At 37.0% G+C, this 16,095-nt stretch overlaps 3 protein-coding genes across 6 annotated transcripts; 1 reads left to right on the forward strand and 2 right to left on the reverse strand.

Annotated features, from left to right (window-relative positions):
* Positions 1-304: 304 nt before the first annotated feature.
* On the reverse strand, positions 305-2,980 carry LOC307001441 (UDP-glucuronosyltransferase 2A3-like). The gene is made up of 2 exons (XM_079617934.1): positions 2,907-2,980; positions 305-2,232 (listed from the first exon to the last, which is right to left on the reverse strand). The coding sequence occupies exons 1-2, from the start codon at positions 2,911-2,913 to the stop codon at positions 632-634; spliced, it is 1,608 nt and encodes a 535-aa protein (XP_079474060.1). The 5' UTR covers positions 2,914-2,980; the 3' UTR covers positions 305-631.
* Positions 2,981-5,101: 2,121 nt separating this feature from the next.
* Positions 5,102-8,342, forward strand: mettl5 (methyltransferase 5, N6-adenosine). Of its 3 annotated transcripts, none has more exons than XM_079619213.1 (8): positions 5,102-5,180; positions 5,383-5,526; positions 6,624-6,738; positions 6,832-7,013; positions 7,088-7,170; positions 7,261-7,312; positions 7,970-8,019; positions 8,153-8,260. In XM_079619213.1, the coding sequence occupies exons 2-8, from the start codon at positions 5,427-5,429 to the stop codon at positions 8,192-8,194; spliced, it is 624 nt and encodes a 207-aa protein (XP_079475339.1). In that variant the 5' UTR covers positions 5,102-5,180; positions 5,383-5,426; the 3' UTR covers positions 8,195-8,260. The 3 variants fall into 3 exon arrangements, with proteins under 3 accessions (XP_079475339.1, XP_079475338.1, XP_079475340.1); XM_079619212.1 differs by having other exon boundaries at positions 5,112-5,331; positions 5,425-5,526; positions 8,153-8,342; XM_079619214.1 differs by lacking the exon at positions 5,102-5,180 and adding an exon at positions 5,219-5,327 and having other exon boundaries at positions 5,425-5,526; positions 8,153-8,259.
* On the reverse strand, positions 8,318-15,360 carry klhl23 (kelch-like family member 23). Of its 2 annotated transcripts, XR_013798387.1 has the most exons (5): positions 15,004-15,360; positions 12,111-13,328; positions 10,547-10,699; positions 9,308-10,369; positions 8,318-9,250 (listed from the first exon to the last, which is right to left on the reverse strand). XR_013798387.1 is itself a non-coding variant. In XM_079619211.1 (4 exons), exons 2-4 carry the CDS (start codon positions 13,321-13,323, stop codon positions 10,059-10,061), a joined length of 1,677 nt encoding a protein of 558 aa, XP_079475337.1. In that variant the 5' UTR covers positions 13,324-13,328; positions 15,004-15,349; the 3' UTR covers positions 8,507-10,058. The 2 variants fall into 2 exon arrangements, 1 of the variants encoding a protein (XP_079475337.1); XM_079619211.1 differs by having other exon boundaries at positions 8,507-10,369; positions 15,004-15,349.
* Positions 15,361-16,095: the final 735 nt, after the last annotated feature.

Genomic DNA, 16,095 nt, shown 5'->3' on the forward strand with positions numbered 1-16,095 from the left:
TTTTTAAAATCATGTAACACATATTATATAATGCAATGAATTATAAACAGTAGAGAGTGTCGTTCTTTTTTTGTAATGACATTTTAACTGTCAAGTTGACACAAACAAGTGAAGTGATACTTGTAGCCTACTAGAAAAGCCTGATTTAGGGCATGTCAAAATCTGGGCTGCTATAACACAAAGGTCATAGATGTGAATCATAAACTGGAGACATCCATCAATGTGCTCTTGATCATAATCACAATCACAGGTTACCAATGGAAATGTCACTGCTTGTCATTCAGAATATGACATGTTTACTATTCAATTCTATTCACATTTATTTGTATAGCGCTTTTCACAATATCGTTTCAAATCAGCTTTACAGAAACGAGGTCAAGTAATGAAATGTGTTTGTTGTTTTCCATTTCCGAAAAATGCTTTTTGGGTAAGAAAAGGTATGACATACTGTAAATAATGCACATTCTACAGCTAACTGAGCAGGTAGTAAAATATGTATTATTTCCCAAATATATTTCCCCAAATATTCTTGTTATTAGGTGCGTTTGGAGATTAGCTGAGATAGATGATTTAATTGTATTTTTAGACGAACAGAAAAAGTAGTTAAGTAAATTCAAAGACCTCATCCTCATTACTGTAGCTTGTTTTTTGTTTTTCTCATGAATATTCTGCAGCAGAAATACTTGATAACCATATATATGATCAGGGTTATGAGTGCCACAGCAGAAAGCAGGAACATTATGACATCAACAGAGTGGTAAGAGTACCAGGGCATTTTATGAGACTCTGTGTGCAAGTGAGCGGCACCTTTGTGCCTCATAACAAACTCAATCCAGAAGATGGCGCTGTCCAGAGGCTTCACTGGGACGTCCTTGTGAAGCCTCGAGAGCCTCTGCATGTTCTCCCGATAAGAGGGCTCATAAAGAACCTCTTTAACGGTTTTAAGAAAGGAGTCTTTATCCATGGTGGCAAAGTCTACATTCTTGGCTACACCCTTTACTCTCATTTTTACAAGATTAGAAGGCTGGTCAAAAATCAGCCCGAGTCCAATGATTGGCACGCCGTGGTAGATGGCTTCCTGAACTCCATTGGTTCCTCCATGTGCCACAAAGGCTCTGGTCTTAGGATGACCCAGTAGATCATTCTGAGGCATCCAGTCCATCAATAAGGTGTTGTTCCCTAGTGCAGATGGTCTCTTTCCTTTGTACTTCCAGATGATATTCTGTGGAAGTTCTGCAAAAGCTTCAGCAATTGCCTCTGCCACGTCATCCGGAAGCTGACCGAAGAGAGTGCCGAGAGACATTATGATGACACCATGCTCACCAGAGCTCTGCACAAAGTCCTCCAGGTCTTGTGGAAGAGGCTTTGATGGCTTGCAGTGAAAACCACCAATGTAGATAATGTTTGGCATAGTGGGACGCGGGAATTCAAAAATAAAATCAGCTCTATGGAGCCACAGATCAGCACCCTGAAGTAAAGAAAAGTAGGATGTTCCTGGGCCAATGAACCGTTCACAAAGTGCATTATAAATTGGAGTAATCAGGATAGCAAGCTGTATTTCTGGAATGATGTACATCGCAACGTTCTTCACTCTTTCCAAGAAACTCATGCGGTCTGATAACTCCAGCATTGAAGCAGGAACATAAGAAAGTGGAGAAGGAGCTATTACAAAATGAGCCTCGCTGTAATCTGTCCAACGGACATTGTAGACAATGGGCAGTTTAAGATAATGACCCAATATAACACCTCCAAACATGGCTGGATCTGTTAGAATCATATCATATTTGGCATCTTTTAAGGACTGCATTAGCTGTAGGTCTTCAAACATGCTGATTATCATCTTGTTTTCCTCTTCAACCATCCATAAAAAACTCTTCCACATAATTATCTCCATCTTCAGACGAGCCCAAATCGAATCCTCCCTTATAATTTCCAGTAGTCTGGATGCAAATGTCTCGACGAGTTCTTCACTAAATCCAGTTTCACACTTGAGATTGACTGATGTGTAGTGACGAGAGGATTCTTTGATGTACATGCTGTCTTCAATCCGAATGACTGTAACATTGTGACCTTTGGCATGAAGTGCTTCAACCAAGATGTTCATGTTGACCCAGTGACTGCCACCCACAGGAGAGACAAGAATCTTCCCGCTCTGAACAACTGGAAGAGTCGTCAGAAGGAGGGTTAGCATGATTGGCCCAAGCACCTGAGAAACCTGTCCATTCATAGTACCTGTATCGCAAAGGAGGGAAAGAAAAGATAAACATGAAATGTAAATAACTATGATTAAAGGATTAGTTCACTTTTAAAATGAAAATTCTGTCATCATATACTCACCCTTAAGTTGTTTCAAACCTGTATGAATTTCTTTCCTCTGCTGAACACAAAGGAAGATATTAAGAAGAATGTCAGTAACCAGACAGTTTTTGGTTCCCAATGACTTCCATAGTATATTTTTTTCTACTATGGAAGTCATTGGGAACCAAAAACTGTCTGGTTACTGACATTCTTCTTAATATCTTCCTTTGTGTTCAGCAGAGGAAAGAAATTCATACAGGTTTGAAACAACTTAAGGGTGAGTATATGATGACAGAATTTTCACTTTAAAAGTGAACTAATCCTTTAAGACACAGTATAGGCTATCATTTTTTTTTCTTACTTAAAAAAATAAACTATACCCATTGAAACTGAATCAATATAGAAACTCCTGTATGTAGAGGCAAATTTCAGCATGTAAAACTATTAAAGTAATTGTATTAACTCCCCCCAAAAAACATTATTGACAGCTCTAATTTATACAGGACCCATATGTATTTCAAAAAGGAAACATTCAAATATTACACAGCAATATAAACAAGAATCACAATAAAAGAGACTGCATCTTTTCAAGAGAAAAAAATTCTCACCCATCATTGTGTATAACGGAAAATCTGTGTAAAAGTGCAAATCATCCAACTGCAAGCACAGCCTTTGTCCTTGATATGTCAACATCTATTTATAAGTGAAGGTTCATATAACAAATTTTAAAAGGCACGGGACATTTCTCTTCAAAGTTCTTGTCAATCGGTAACTAATCAACAGGGGCTGGTTGGGTCGGCAACCTGTGGCACACGTGCCAAAACTGGCATGCAGAGCGGTATCGCTGGCACGAGAGCAAAAGTGAGAGAGGTGTAATCATTTCAAGGCAAGACAAGTTTATTTATATAGCACATTTCATACACAATGGTAATTCAAAGTGCTTTACATAGAAGACATTTAAATAATCAAGAGAAGTAGGAATAATAAAAACAGTTTAGATTAAAAAATAAAGTAAAGTAAAATACAGTACAAACAGTCGGACGAACAGTGGCTCAGTGCTCATTCAGTAAATGCACAGCTAAACAGAAGTGTTTTGAGTCTGGATTTGAATGTGGCTACTGGAGCACATCTGATCTCTTCTGGAAGCTGGTTCCAGCTGCGGCTGGCATAATTTACCATGCTTTGAGTGAACCCTTGGTATTTCTAGCTAATGTGATCCTAATGATCTGAGTGATCTATTGGGTTTATATTCAGTGAGCATATCTGCAATGTATTGAGGTCGTAGACCAGGGATGTTCAACTTCGGTCCTGGAGGGCCACTGTCCTACAGAGTTTAGCTTCAACCCTGACAAAAGCTCTTTTCTAGTAATCCTGAAAACATTGATTAGCTTGTTCAGGTGTGTTTAATTAGGGTTGGAGCTAAACTCTGCAGGACAGTGGCCCTCCAGGACTGAAGTTGAACATCCCTGTCGTAGACCATTGAATGATTTATATACCAGTAATAATACTTTAAAATCAATCCTAAATGTAACTGGGAGCCAGTGTAAAGACGTGAGGACTGGTGTGATGTGTTCATATTTGCTGTATGGTCTCCATGGTGGTCCACCGGAAGGACCTTATTTATTTCGGAAAAATATTGTATGGTAGTCAATGGCGAGAGACAACAAATATTTTGATCTCGTTTGAATTGTGCCCTGAATTACACGTATGATGTTTGTCAATTTAAAAGCTACATTTTAAAGTCAAGAAAGTCGCAGTTTGATGTAAAACTGTTGATTTATAAGACTGTGAAAATACGTAATTACAAAGAAACCGAAAAGGCGAACTGAAAGAGTGGAACTGTAACTAGTTCAGTAAGGCAAGGCAAGGCAAGTTTATTTATAGCACATTTCATACACAGTGGTAATTCAAAGTGCTTTACATAGAAGAAATTAAAATAATTACATAGATAATAAAAGAAATAAGAATAATTAAAACAGTTTAGAAAATAAAATACAGTGCAAACAGTCGGACGAACAGTGGCACAGTGCTCATTCAGTAAATCCAAAGCTAAACAGTGGTAATTCAAAGTGCTTTACATAGAAGAAAGCCGGAAGTTTACTGAGTGCCAGTTCTCCCCTTATTACACATTCTCTGGTATAGCTTCTTATAATGTCTTATAAACAGGATGGGATGTTTTATATTCACACAAACCAACCAAAACGCACAAAGCATTGCAGAACTGATTGCTAATGCATACTGATATTTGTATTAGATTATGCTGTGCCAAGTTCAGCAACTGAAACAGCTCGAACTGGACAGAACTACAAAAATGCCCAGCACCCAATAGCCATACTGGAGCCTTTTCAGGCATAGAAGCTCTTTTGTTGACACTTGAAAACAACTGCCAAATTAAAATATTTCACATTTTGTTTTAAACATCAATTTGGAGAATAAAGAAGAAACACCTAAATATTTGTTTAATATTTTTTCTTTGTACATTTTTTTTCATGTTAGTTGTAAGTGTGCATATAGCACTGGGGAAATGGCAAGAGAAATTATTTAAAAATAAATGTCCTATGTTCCGTTAATAATGATCATACAGTAATTTGCAGAGGTGTAAAGTCCAGGTTCAGGAAGTAAAAGTCCTCCACAGTATTTCGTTCCAATCACATGGATTTGCTAATTAGCACAGTTTTTCAGCCAGGAGATTAGTGAAATCAGCTGGCTGAGTTCATGGGTGGAAAAAACATATGGCAGGACTTTAACTTTCTGACCCCTGGACTTTACACCTCTGGTATAACATATGATGACAGTGCCGCATGGTAGTAATCATCCAGCAGATGGCGCTAATATGCTGGGCCGGCCAGATCATCTTGCAGTAGAAGAAGAGAAAAACAAATGTAAGTGCACTAACGTTACATGTTTTCATATCAATACGATCCACTGTGTGAACTCTCCACTTGAGGAAAATCACCATTTATCAGAAGGAGACATCACAAGATCCCTGTAACACATCATGATCATCATTAGGCGCTTCAGTTAAGAGAGTCAGTGAGTCAACGTTCCTCATCCGATTAACATTAGCATTAAATATACCAACAGGCTGATATGAGCTGGATTAACTGATCATCTGATGTAAATTAGAGATGAAGCTTAAAGAGTTGGAGAGCTGTCTTCAGCAGGTGGATGGATTTGAGGAGCCCAAAATACTCCTGGAGCAGTACCCCACCAGTCCTCATATAGCGGGTGAGGATTATGTGTTTTTGGTATATAGCCTACTCAATAATGACACTTTTAATTATTGTGAGATGCGTAGGCTACTTATGAATGTATGGATGTGGTATATAGTGTGGTGAACACACACACACACACACACACACACACACACACACACACATACATGCATACATACATACATGCATTATAGCTTAATGTTTATTCACCTATCAGACCATATATATTTATATATAGGTGAATAAACATTATAGGCATATATATATATATATATATATATAGGTGAATAAACTATATATATATATATATATATATATATATATATATATAGCCTATATAATATGTGCTATATTCACATCTGTATTCCAAATCTGAATGCCACAATTCAGTTTACGTTTGTCTTAATGTCACCTTGAAATCAAAATTGACAATTCCTATTTTTATGGAATATTGGAGTTATTATAAATTAATTAAGTCTGCGGTGATGTCATAAAAATATGTGATCCATTTCGGCAGAACAGAGAGCAGTTTATGCGAATTTTGTCATTGTTTTGGAACACACCAGCTTATTCATAACCTTAAGGCTAAAATATTCATACTAAGAGCTAAAAAAAACGTACATTTTTATTTCAGGGGGCCTTTAACATCTCGCAATTCTGACTTTTTTTATAAAAGTTTTATAAATTTATAACTAGCAAATCCAACTTTCTCAGAATTGCGTGTTCATGACACAAATCTGACGTTACTTTCTCACAATTTTAAATTTATATCTCGCAATTTTGAGGGAACATCTCGCAATTTCGAGGTAACATCTCGCAATTCTTGCAGTTCATAATACAATTCACACAATTATAACACTTATTTCTGACCTTATTCTGACAGAGTTGTGTGTTAAAAGCTCAATTCTGAGAGATAAAAAGTCGCAATTACCTTTACATTTTTTTCTGTGACGGAAACGGGCTTCACGTTTTAATCACACTACTTGTCCGGTCAGGCAAGTAAAATTATCTTTCTCTATCACTTACCACTTCAAAAAACCCACTTGTCCCGGACAATCGTTAATATTATTGAGCCCTGCGTTCAGTTGTCCTATGTGCTTTTGTCTGTAGGCTGCATGTTGTACACCATTCACAACACATTTGATGACATACAGAATAAACTAGTGGCAGACCTGGGCTGTGGATGTGGAGTTCTGTCTATAGGAGCTGCAGTCCTTGATGCTGGGTAAGACCAACTCCATCCTTCTCTCCATGGCCTAAAATTACTTGAGTTTTAAAAATGATATTAATCAACATAACCGTAATCTTTTCTTACAAGACTGTGTGTTGGATTTGACATCGATGATGGCGCCTTGGATATATTCAAAGGAAACGTTGAGGAATTTGAATTGTCAAACATTGATGTGGTCCAGTGTGACGTGTGCTCAATCGGATCCTCTTACGGCAAGAAGTTTGACACGGTCATCATGAACCCGCCATTTGGCACCAAGCACAACCAGGGTAAGAGTCAGCTTATCCTCTGCATGCAATGCTTCCCTTCACATGAACTTATACATCCATGTCTTCAACCTTAGGTATTGACATGCAGTTCCTGCAGACAGCGATTTCTATGGCAAGTACGGCAGTGTATTCCCTTCACAAGACCTCAACACGAGATGTAAGCTACCCCATTGTGTCATAATTTAGCAGCTTCAACTCTATACATGAGAAAACATAACTTATACTATTGAATTGCAATTTTGTGCAGCATATTCAGAAGAAAGCAAATGACTGGAAAGTGAAAATGGAAGTCATTGCAGGTAACATGTACTACACCTATAAACATACTACACACTACTGGTTCAGAAAGACTTCATAAATCATGGATGCATTAAATAAATCAAAAGTGACAGTAAAGACTTGCATTTTTACAAAAGTTGTTTTATTTCAAATAAATGCTTCTTTTGAACTTTCAAAAGAAGAAGAATGGGAAAAAGTATCATGGTTTTTACACACATATTAAGCTGCACAACTGTTCTCAACATTGATCATAAAAATACATGTTTCTTGAGCAACAGATCATCATATTAGAATGATTTCTGAAGGATCATGTGACACTGAAAACTGGAGTAATGATGCTGAAAATTCATCTTTGATCACAGGAATAAATTACATTTTAAAATGTATTCAAATAGAAAAGTTAAATTGTTATAATATTTCACAATATTACTGTTTTTACTGTATTTTTGATCAAGTAACTGCAGCCTTGGTGAGCAAGAGATTTCCTAAAAAAAACGTTTAAAGTTTTTCCTAACATTTTATTTTATGAACATTTAATTCCTTTGAAGGGCATTGTAGGTTTTGTTTTTGAACTACAAGAGCATGCAGGAGTTTCTGCAATATCTGTAGGATGTATTGCACTTTATAGTTTGTCATAATGATGTTTTATTTATCTTGAACTGTTGTCTTCCTCACAGAGCTCAGATATGACCTGCCGGCATCCTATAAGTTCCACAAAAAGAAGTCGGTAAGTCCATGTTTTGAGTTTCATTTTAACACTTTACACAGCCACAAAAAATTATTATTGCACTGGCAACATGTGCATCAGACTTTACCATGATAAACTGCTAATATTATTTTTTTTAATCTGATTATTGTAGGTTGATATTCAAGTGGACTTCATTCGATTCACTCCAACATAAAGGAGTTTTTGTTGCTTTGCAACATTTTAGTAGGTTTTCACTGTTGTACAAAATAAATTTTATACATTTACATACTGTATCATTTTTGGGTGGGTACCGCAGAAATGCCAGAACACTACTGTAGGATTTACAAACACTATTGTTGGAACTTTATTTCAATTTGTGCTTTTCACATTTTTGGCAGCATACACAGTTGAACATAATCATCACAATAAATTACACATCACACACATTTTTTTAGCAAAATCCTGGGTTCACAATTGTATTACAAATTCAAAATCGTAAATAAATACTGATTAAGGAATAAATACATTTAAATCGTGTTTGAAATACCAGTAGAGTTTTGTTTTTTTAGTTGCAAAATATTATAAAGTCACTGCAAAAAGTGAAGTGCTGTAATCTATTGTCAGTATATATTTAGAAACAGCCCGTTATCTTCCAGCACAGACAACTGACAAACTGCTTCTCACACATTATCAGCGACTTCACATGGTGAACAAATATAATATCATATTGACACCATTTACAAGTTTAAAAATGTATAGTGGGGTTCAAAAGTCTGAGATTTTCAAGGTAACAATACAATTGATAAATCGAAACTGAAAATGTACACGAGTTTCAGTTCATTCTTCATTGTTTTCTTTTCCCTTTTGGAGCTGACATGAACAAAAGCTTATGATCATGATCTCCAGTATGATTTGAGATTATCCAAAGAGCATTTTGTGCATCTGACCGTCTGTACAAAAAGTCAGATGATCAATGTAACAAATTTGGAGGGTTCCTTCCTACGCAGAATGGAAAAGTATGGGAATTTGATTTTAGTCATTTAGTCAAAATATTTTATTCCATACTATTGCCCCTATTTTGTTGTCTAAAATATAAAAATAAGCAAAGCAGGCATTCGGATCAGGAATAGAGCAGAGCCAAAGGTTTATTGCAATGCAAGAGGATTTAAGGCCTGTTCACTCCAAGAACGATAACTATAATGATAAATATACAGTTGTATACACACGAGAGAGAGAGTGTGTGAAAGGGGCTTTATTGTCTCAAGCACACCTGATGCAACAAATCAAGGGCTCATTAGTTGCACCAGGTGTGCTTGAGCTATAACACATTAAATATCTGAACTGGCTAGGTTTGTTGAGTGTCACCAAAAGAATGGTTTAAAGGGTTAAGAGAAGATATCATTGCCCTTAACAAACAAGGAACAGGATACAAAAAAGATAGCCCTAAATGTTCCTAGAAACACTGTTGGAAGCACAGTTCACAAGTTTAAAGTTAAAGGAACTGTGGTTACACTACCTGGACGGGGCAGAAAAGGAAGCTATCAACGGCTGCAACCAGATTTCTGAGAAGGCAGGTTCAGAAAAAAACCTTTGAGTGATTGCAAAAGACCTGCAGCAAGACTTGGTGGCAAGTGAGGTTTTCAGTAATGCGAGTACTAAACGCATATGGTTTCCATGCCAGAACTCCAAGACGTACACCACTACTGACCCAAAAGCACAAGAAAGAACTTTTTACACATCACAGTCACCTGACTTGAACCCCATAGATAATCTCTGGTTGGATTTGAAGAAGGTGGTTGCAGCACACAAACCCAAGAACATTACTGAACTGGAGGCCATTGCTCATGAGGAATGGGTTTAGATTCCTCAAAAACGCTGTCAGAAGCTGGTGTCTGGTTATACATCTCGTTTGCAGCAAATTATAACAGCAAAAGGGTGTTCTAGTTTGATTTGTGACCTAGAAACCTGAAGTACTGCTTATTTGTTTTACGACATTGCTTGAACTATAATATTTTCAGGTTTAAATACATGGCGGTCTCAGACTTTTAGACCCCACTGAATGTGATTGTGCAGTGATTTCACACGCTGAACACACAAACGCAACCGTGTGAGCGTGCAGCCGATGGGAGGTTCCCCACGATCTCCCAGCAGTCGATCTCAGGGTCGTACCTCTCTATACTCTGCAGATACGTCCCCTTAGAGTATGAATACCCTCCTGCTACATAGATACACCCGTTTATAACAGCCGATCCACACTCCATCCTTCTCTCCTTCATCACACACATCTGTCTCCATTCATCTTGCTCGGGGTCGTAGCAATCTGTGATGGTGGTCTGACCGCCGACCAGATAAAGCTTATTGTTCAAGGAGACCGAGCAAAGACCGTACTCTGAAAGTAAAGAGTATTGATGAGTTTTCAAATGATAAGGGATGGTGAAGAAGGTTAAATATGGGGAGGTACATTATTATGAGAGAAACCAGATGGACTCATTTCTGTTAGGACGCTGTCTTAGAGCCTATGGTGGAGAATACATTTTGGCTCATCTACGAAACATAGGTGGCTCACCAGGATGTGGACATATCGCTGTGACGCTCCACTCGTTGATATCTGGCCGGTAAGTCTGAATCTTCTCGTACGTGCAGGTTCCTCTGTACCCATAATGCCCTCCAGTTACATAGATTCTTTCATTCACCACGCAAGAGGTTGCATTTCCCACACCTTTAAAGTAAAAAACAACAACTATGAACTTCCATCAACAGGCATTTTAAGTCTTTGGTATGTGAAAGTTTTTCTGTGTAAGACAATACATTTTCCAACATATATATATATTTTTACTGTCTTTTAATAGCTAAAATCAAAGTGAAAAGCTGCACTACACATACGTTTTTGTAACAAGCCTCTTTTGCTGCTCACCAAATCTGCGTTCATTTGATCAAAAATACTAGTACTATTGTGAAATATTATTACAATTTAAAATAACTGATGTCTATTTGAATATCTTTTAAAGTGCAATTTATTCCTGTGATGCAAAGCTGAATTTTCAGCATCATTCCTCCAGTCTTCAGGTTCACATGATCCTTCAGAAATCTGATTTTCTACTCAAGAAACATTTCTTATTATTATCACTGTTGAAAGCGGTGGTGCTGCTTCATATTTTTGTGAAAACTGATACATTTTTATCAGGATTTTTTGATTAATAGAATATTCAAAAGAACAGCATTTATATGAAATAAAAAATCTTTAGTAACTTTATAACTGACTTTAATGATAATTTTTGAATGCTTCCTTGCTGAACAAAACTGCTAATAAATCTTACTGAGCCCAAACTTTTAAACAGTAGTGTATATGTCTAAATATTTGTCCAGAAATGTACTAAAGAAAATTTGAATAATCTGTATTTAAATAAGTGTTTTATGTCATACCATGGTTTTCTGATTTCATTATGTAAAACATGAAACATTGCCAATGACACGACAACATTTTAAGTGCACTTTTGTCCTTTTTTCATATACTTTTTTTGCTGAAAATATGTTGTAATTCATCTTGGATAGATAGAATCTGGTAGATTTGGCAAATGGCTATTTATTGAAGTTTTTTTTTTAAATCCCAACAAAAAATAAGGGAAAAAATACTTCCAGAACCGAGACCGCCTAAAAAAAAAACTCTTCTTTTTTTAGTAAAAGGTTGTGTGTAAATAAACTGAAGGTGTGTCCCAATTTACTTTTTTGTCGTATGAAAGTAGTCAAAAAGTTTAAAAAAGTAAAAGTGAACTTTAAATACTCAGACGATGCACTTAATTGTGGGATGTTGGACACTTCATGCACTGAACTGTTGCATATTTACTTATGTATCTGAGGCAGAGGGGTAAAAGTATTTTTTTTAAATCCCAACAAAAAATTAGGGAAAAAATACTTCCAGAACCGAGGCTGCCTCGGTTAAAAACTCCTTTTTTAGTAAAAGGTTGTGTGTAAATAAACAAGTAAATAGGCTATGTATCTGAGGCAGAGGGGCTACAAGACTGATGTTCGATGACTAAATAACCTTATAAAATTCATACACTACTACACAGTTGAGTACATAGTATTGGTATATGGTGAGTCATTTGGGACACAACTTAAATTTCTCATACCTTGTATCATATCAGCCACAGGAAGCCATGTCTTCTTCAAGGGGTCATATAGTTCAGTTTCTCGTGTAGGAGCTCCTGCCGTATATCCCCCTATGACATATATGCACCCCCGTAAAGCCACGGAGCAGTGGTAATATCTGGCTGTGGTCATCGGACATCCTTCTGTCCATTCATCCGAGTCTGTGTTATAAATCCACACGGTGTCTAAAGCATCTACAGTCTCTGTCCTGTATCCTCCGGTCACGTAGATATCAGGGCCTTGAAGAACCACACTATAACTCTCCCTTGCAAAGTCAGGCATGTCTTTGCCCTGAACCCACGTGTTGGAAACGGGGTCCCACATGTGGACTTCACACAACGGATGCCAGTAATACCCACCAATAACATACAAGCTGCATGCTAGTTTTTTGCAGTAGTGCGAGAAACCTTTGCTTGGCTTCAAGGAGGTGAGAATTAGAGATCGCAATTTGCTTTCAAAGCTTTGTTTGCGTAGATCCAAAGCAGTTTTGAGGTACATGTCATTCACGTCGAGATGGATGCAGTTGAGAAGCTCCTTCAGGTGGTCTATTCGAGGAGCCGCGTCATGGGCGACCCATTTCACCACAGCGTCCAACAACGTCGCCTCTTTCAACACAGTAAGGTTTTCAGTTGCTAAAATCACCCCGAGCTTTTGGAAATCCACCTCGAGGAACTCCTCCTGAAGTGTGAGTTCCTCAAAGCGGCTCAGTATGATCCTCAAAGCCGCGCGCTCCAGTGAAGAGCACACGTGGAGCTCGGCGAACGAGTGCATCCCGAGACAGTTGTCGACGTCCAGCAGACGAATCAAGAAGTTCTCGCAGGCTTTCTTGAGCGAGCTGAGCTGCAACAGGTCTGCGGCCTCCAGAAGACTTTGAACGTTGCTCTGGGTTATGCTGATCTTTGAAGTGTAGACGTAAGTCACCAAAGCACCCAGAATCTCCCCGTCTATGCAAGGTAGGTTGATAGTGTCATTCAGACGTTCTCGCATGTCTAAGGTGAACATTACCTTGAAATAGGAGCTGCGGGCTGATAGGACAGCCTTGTGGCAGTGGAAGAGCTGTCCGGATGAAGACTGCAGGGTGATGTCCGTGAACAAACCGCTGCTGTGGAACTCGTGAAGGGCTTCCAGCACTTCTGATGAATGTGAAGCGTCGCAGAACTCATACGAGTAGCCGCTCTGAACTCTTCCTGACATTGCAACTGGAAAGAAAAGATTTTCAACACTGTAAATAAATAAATAAACACTCAAAATAAATAATTGGTTTGAGTAGGGTAAACTTAAATTAAACAAATTAGTTTAAACTTTTATTAGTATTTAGAACCTTTTTCTTTTGAGTTCACAAAGCTGACAGATTTTAAGTCGTCTGAATTGTTTCAGTGTTTTGAGTTTTATGAACTTGTTTCTTTTAATTTAGACAAACTTAAATTTAACTAAAACGTGGCTGGGATTTCTATTTTCCAGCATGCTTTGCAATGACACTCGAAAGGGAGAGTAAATGCTAAAATTACGTGTTAGCCTATGAATTTTGTGTGTGTGTGTGTGTGTGTGTGCGCGCAACATTTAGTAGTGTTTAATGTTAAGCTAAGATATAATGAATTGGCATAACATTTATGTAAATATGTAAAAAGTAAAATTGTAATAGATAAGGACACACACATTTATTCCAGTGAATATTTATCATTTTTATTTCTGAAGGTTAGTCTCTGTATAAACCTTAAAGTCTTTATTATCAAAACGTGGTTGTTTATTGTCGCACACGTTGACCTAGTGTTACTTGTCACGCCATGTGGGGTAAATTGTCACACCTGGCATTAAACATTATAGGCTTTTTTGGCAAAATGCAAACAGTAAAACAATTACGAAAAAACAATCATGAAAAAGCTAAATGTTGAAACATAAAATATCAAATAGATTTGGACAGGAAATAGTAATTAGTCAATTGTATCATCTAACGCATGTGACAATAAATTTGTATGACATTTATCTCTTTTCTATTTCAGCTTTTTGTTCAACTTCTTTCATCATATAGGTTAGTTGACTCTTCTGAATGTATATAGTCTTTTTTTCCTGGGTTCACTTGTTTATTTTACAGATATTAGGCTACAAAAATATTTGTAGAAATTTAAGTTATGAGCACAAGTTTTTATTTTTTTTATTTAACTTTTCATTTTATTTACCGTTTTAGTAATTTTTAGTATTAGATAATATACATTTTGGCCGATACCGATAATTATAAATATTTATATATTATTATGAATAAAAAAATTATACAAAAACAAAAGTCTCATCATTAAAAGCTATGCCCCAAACTAAATTATAATGATGTTCTCATTATATATTTATTTAGCCTATATGACCGATTTTGTGCTGCACATGTTGCACTAAACTGTATTTTCCTTTTTGAAGCGATTCCAGTCATATTTCAAGCAATTCAAAACCATAATGGCGAACTGAAGCGTCTCAGCTGAATGAAATAATCCATTATGTATCAGCTTTAATATCGACCAAATTTTCGTATAGGCTGATAACGATAACATAAAAAATTAACATATCGGCAAATACCGATATGGTGACCGATATATTGTGTTTTTTTTTAAATATATCGGTATAGTTTTTATATTTTAGTTTTATTTGTTTTACATAACGTTAAACTAAACGAGAACAACTAGGCTAGCTGAAATAAGGGTTAATTGGTTTTTTTGTAGTTAATTATTTAATTAACAAGCATGTTTGTTATTACGTTTTAGTAAAATATAATAACCCTGGGAACCTTTGAATTAGGTTTTCGCAAGCAACCTATTACAAAAGCACTGCTAATGAAAACAAGGTAGATTGAGCTTGTGACAACTAGCCCCTATGTAAAAACAAGCTTACCTGGCCCGTAATGACTGACTGACACAGCTCGTCCTTTCTTCGCTGGAGAAGTTTTATCCCCAACAGTGCAACTTGTGCTCGGACAGATCAGACATGTGGCCCCTGTTTTTAGCCTCAGCCACTGGCGAATGTCGAGCTCCTATTTTGGTATCTGTGTAATAGCTGGAGACTCGCTGCTGTCACCCGCCACCAGTGATTCAACACAGCCGCTTCCCTCAGCCATGTGACGACAACAGTATGTCCACAAGCATCCCATCTTTACAGAGACATGTTCAAAGTGCCACCATTTGATCGATTCTTCAATCAACAACTGAGACATAATACTAGCTTTCACGTTTCAGTTGTCATGGCAGTGCTGGGTGAATAATCCTAATAAGGATTAAAGCCCGTTGCATAATAACGCCTGAGGGAAACTACTAGTACCAAGGGCGGCCGAACACCAAGAATTAATCCATTCCGAGCGCTTCACCGCTTTCTTAACTAAAAAAACCGTTTGTTTATAGCTTAGCGACGGTGATTTATTGGTGTGTAGCTACCATTAAGTCCACAGGGTACATTAAAGGGGACAGAAATAACTCATAGTTACCATGGAAACAGTGTTGAGGGTCAAGTCGATGAAGCGAGCGCCTTCCTCCCCCCCTGCTTGATAGCGGCGATTTATAAAGTTCTCATAGGTTTTAAATATCCTTTCATATTATTATTAAGTGCTAATGATTGAAGTATTTAAATTTAATGCATTCTGCGATCTCAAGATAAATTCAATTTACATACAATTGAAATGTGAATTGAATTTCAAGATATATAAACACATTAAAGGGATAGTTCACCCAAAAAGGACAATTCTGCTCACCCTCAAGTTGATCTAAACATGTATGAGTTTATTTGTTCTGTTGAACACAAAATAATATATTTAGAAGAATGTTAGTAACCAAATAGTTTCTGGTGCCCAATTGACTTCCATAGTCAATGCCATACTATGGAAGTCAATGGAGGGACCAGAAACTGTTTGAAATCTTCTGTATTTTGCAGAAGAAAGAAACTCATACAGGTTTAGAAAAAACTTGAGGGTGAGTAAATTAGATTTTTAATTTT

Source organism: Phoxinus phoxinus (assembly GCF_949152265.1).
Source record: "Phoxinus phoxinus genome assembly, chromosome: 7".
NCBI lineage: Eukaryota > Metazoa > Chordata > Actinopteri > Cypriniformes > Leuciscidae > Phoxinus > Phoxinus phoxinus.

Bases quoted from the DNA above. Each gene is read 5' to 3' on its own strand.
- klhl23 (XM_079619211.1), bottom strand. From the start codon at position 13,323: ATGTCAGGAAGAGTTCAGAGCGGCTACTCGTATGAGTTCTGCGACGCT. The intron at 10,700-12,110 runs GTATGAGAAATT...TTTACTTTAAAG, and splicing joins TGTGGCTGATATGATACAAG to GTGTGGGAAATGCAACCTCT. The intron at 10,370-10,546 runs GTGAGCCACCTA...CTTTACTTTCAG, and splicing joins AGCGATATGTCCACATCCTG to AGTACGGTCTTTGCTCGGTC.
- mettl5 (XM_079619213.1), top strand. From the start codon at position 5,427: ATGAAGCTTAAAGAGTTGGAGAGCTGTCTTCAGCAGGTGGATGGATTT. The intron at 5,527-6,623 runs GTGAGGATTATG...TTTTGTCTGTAG, and splicing joins CACCAGTCCTCATATAGCGG to GCTGCATGTTGTACACCATT. The intron at 8,020-8,152 runs GTAAGTCCATGT...TGATTATTGTAG, and splicing joins AGTTCCACAAAAAGAAGTCG to GTTGATATTCAAGTGGACTT.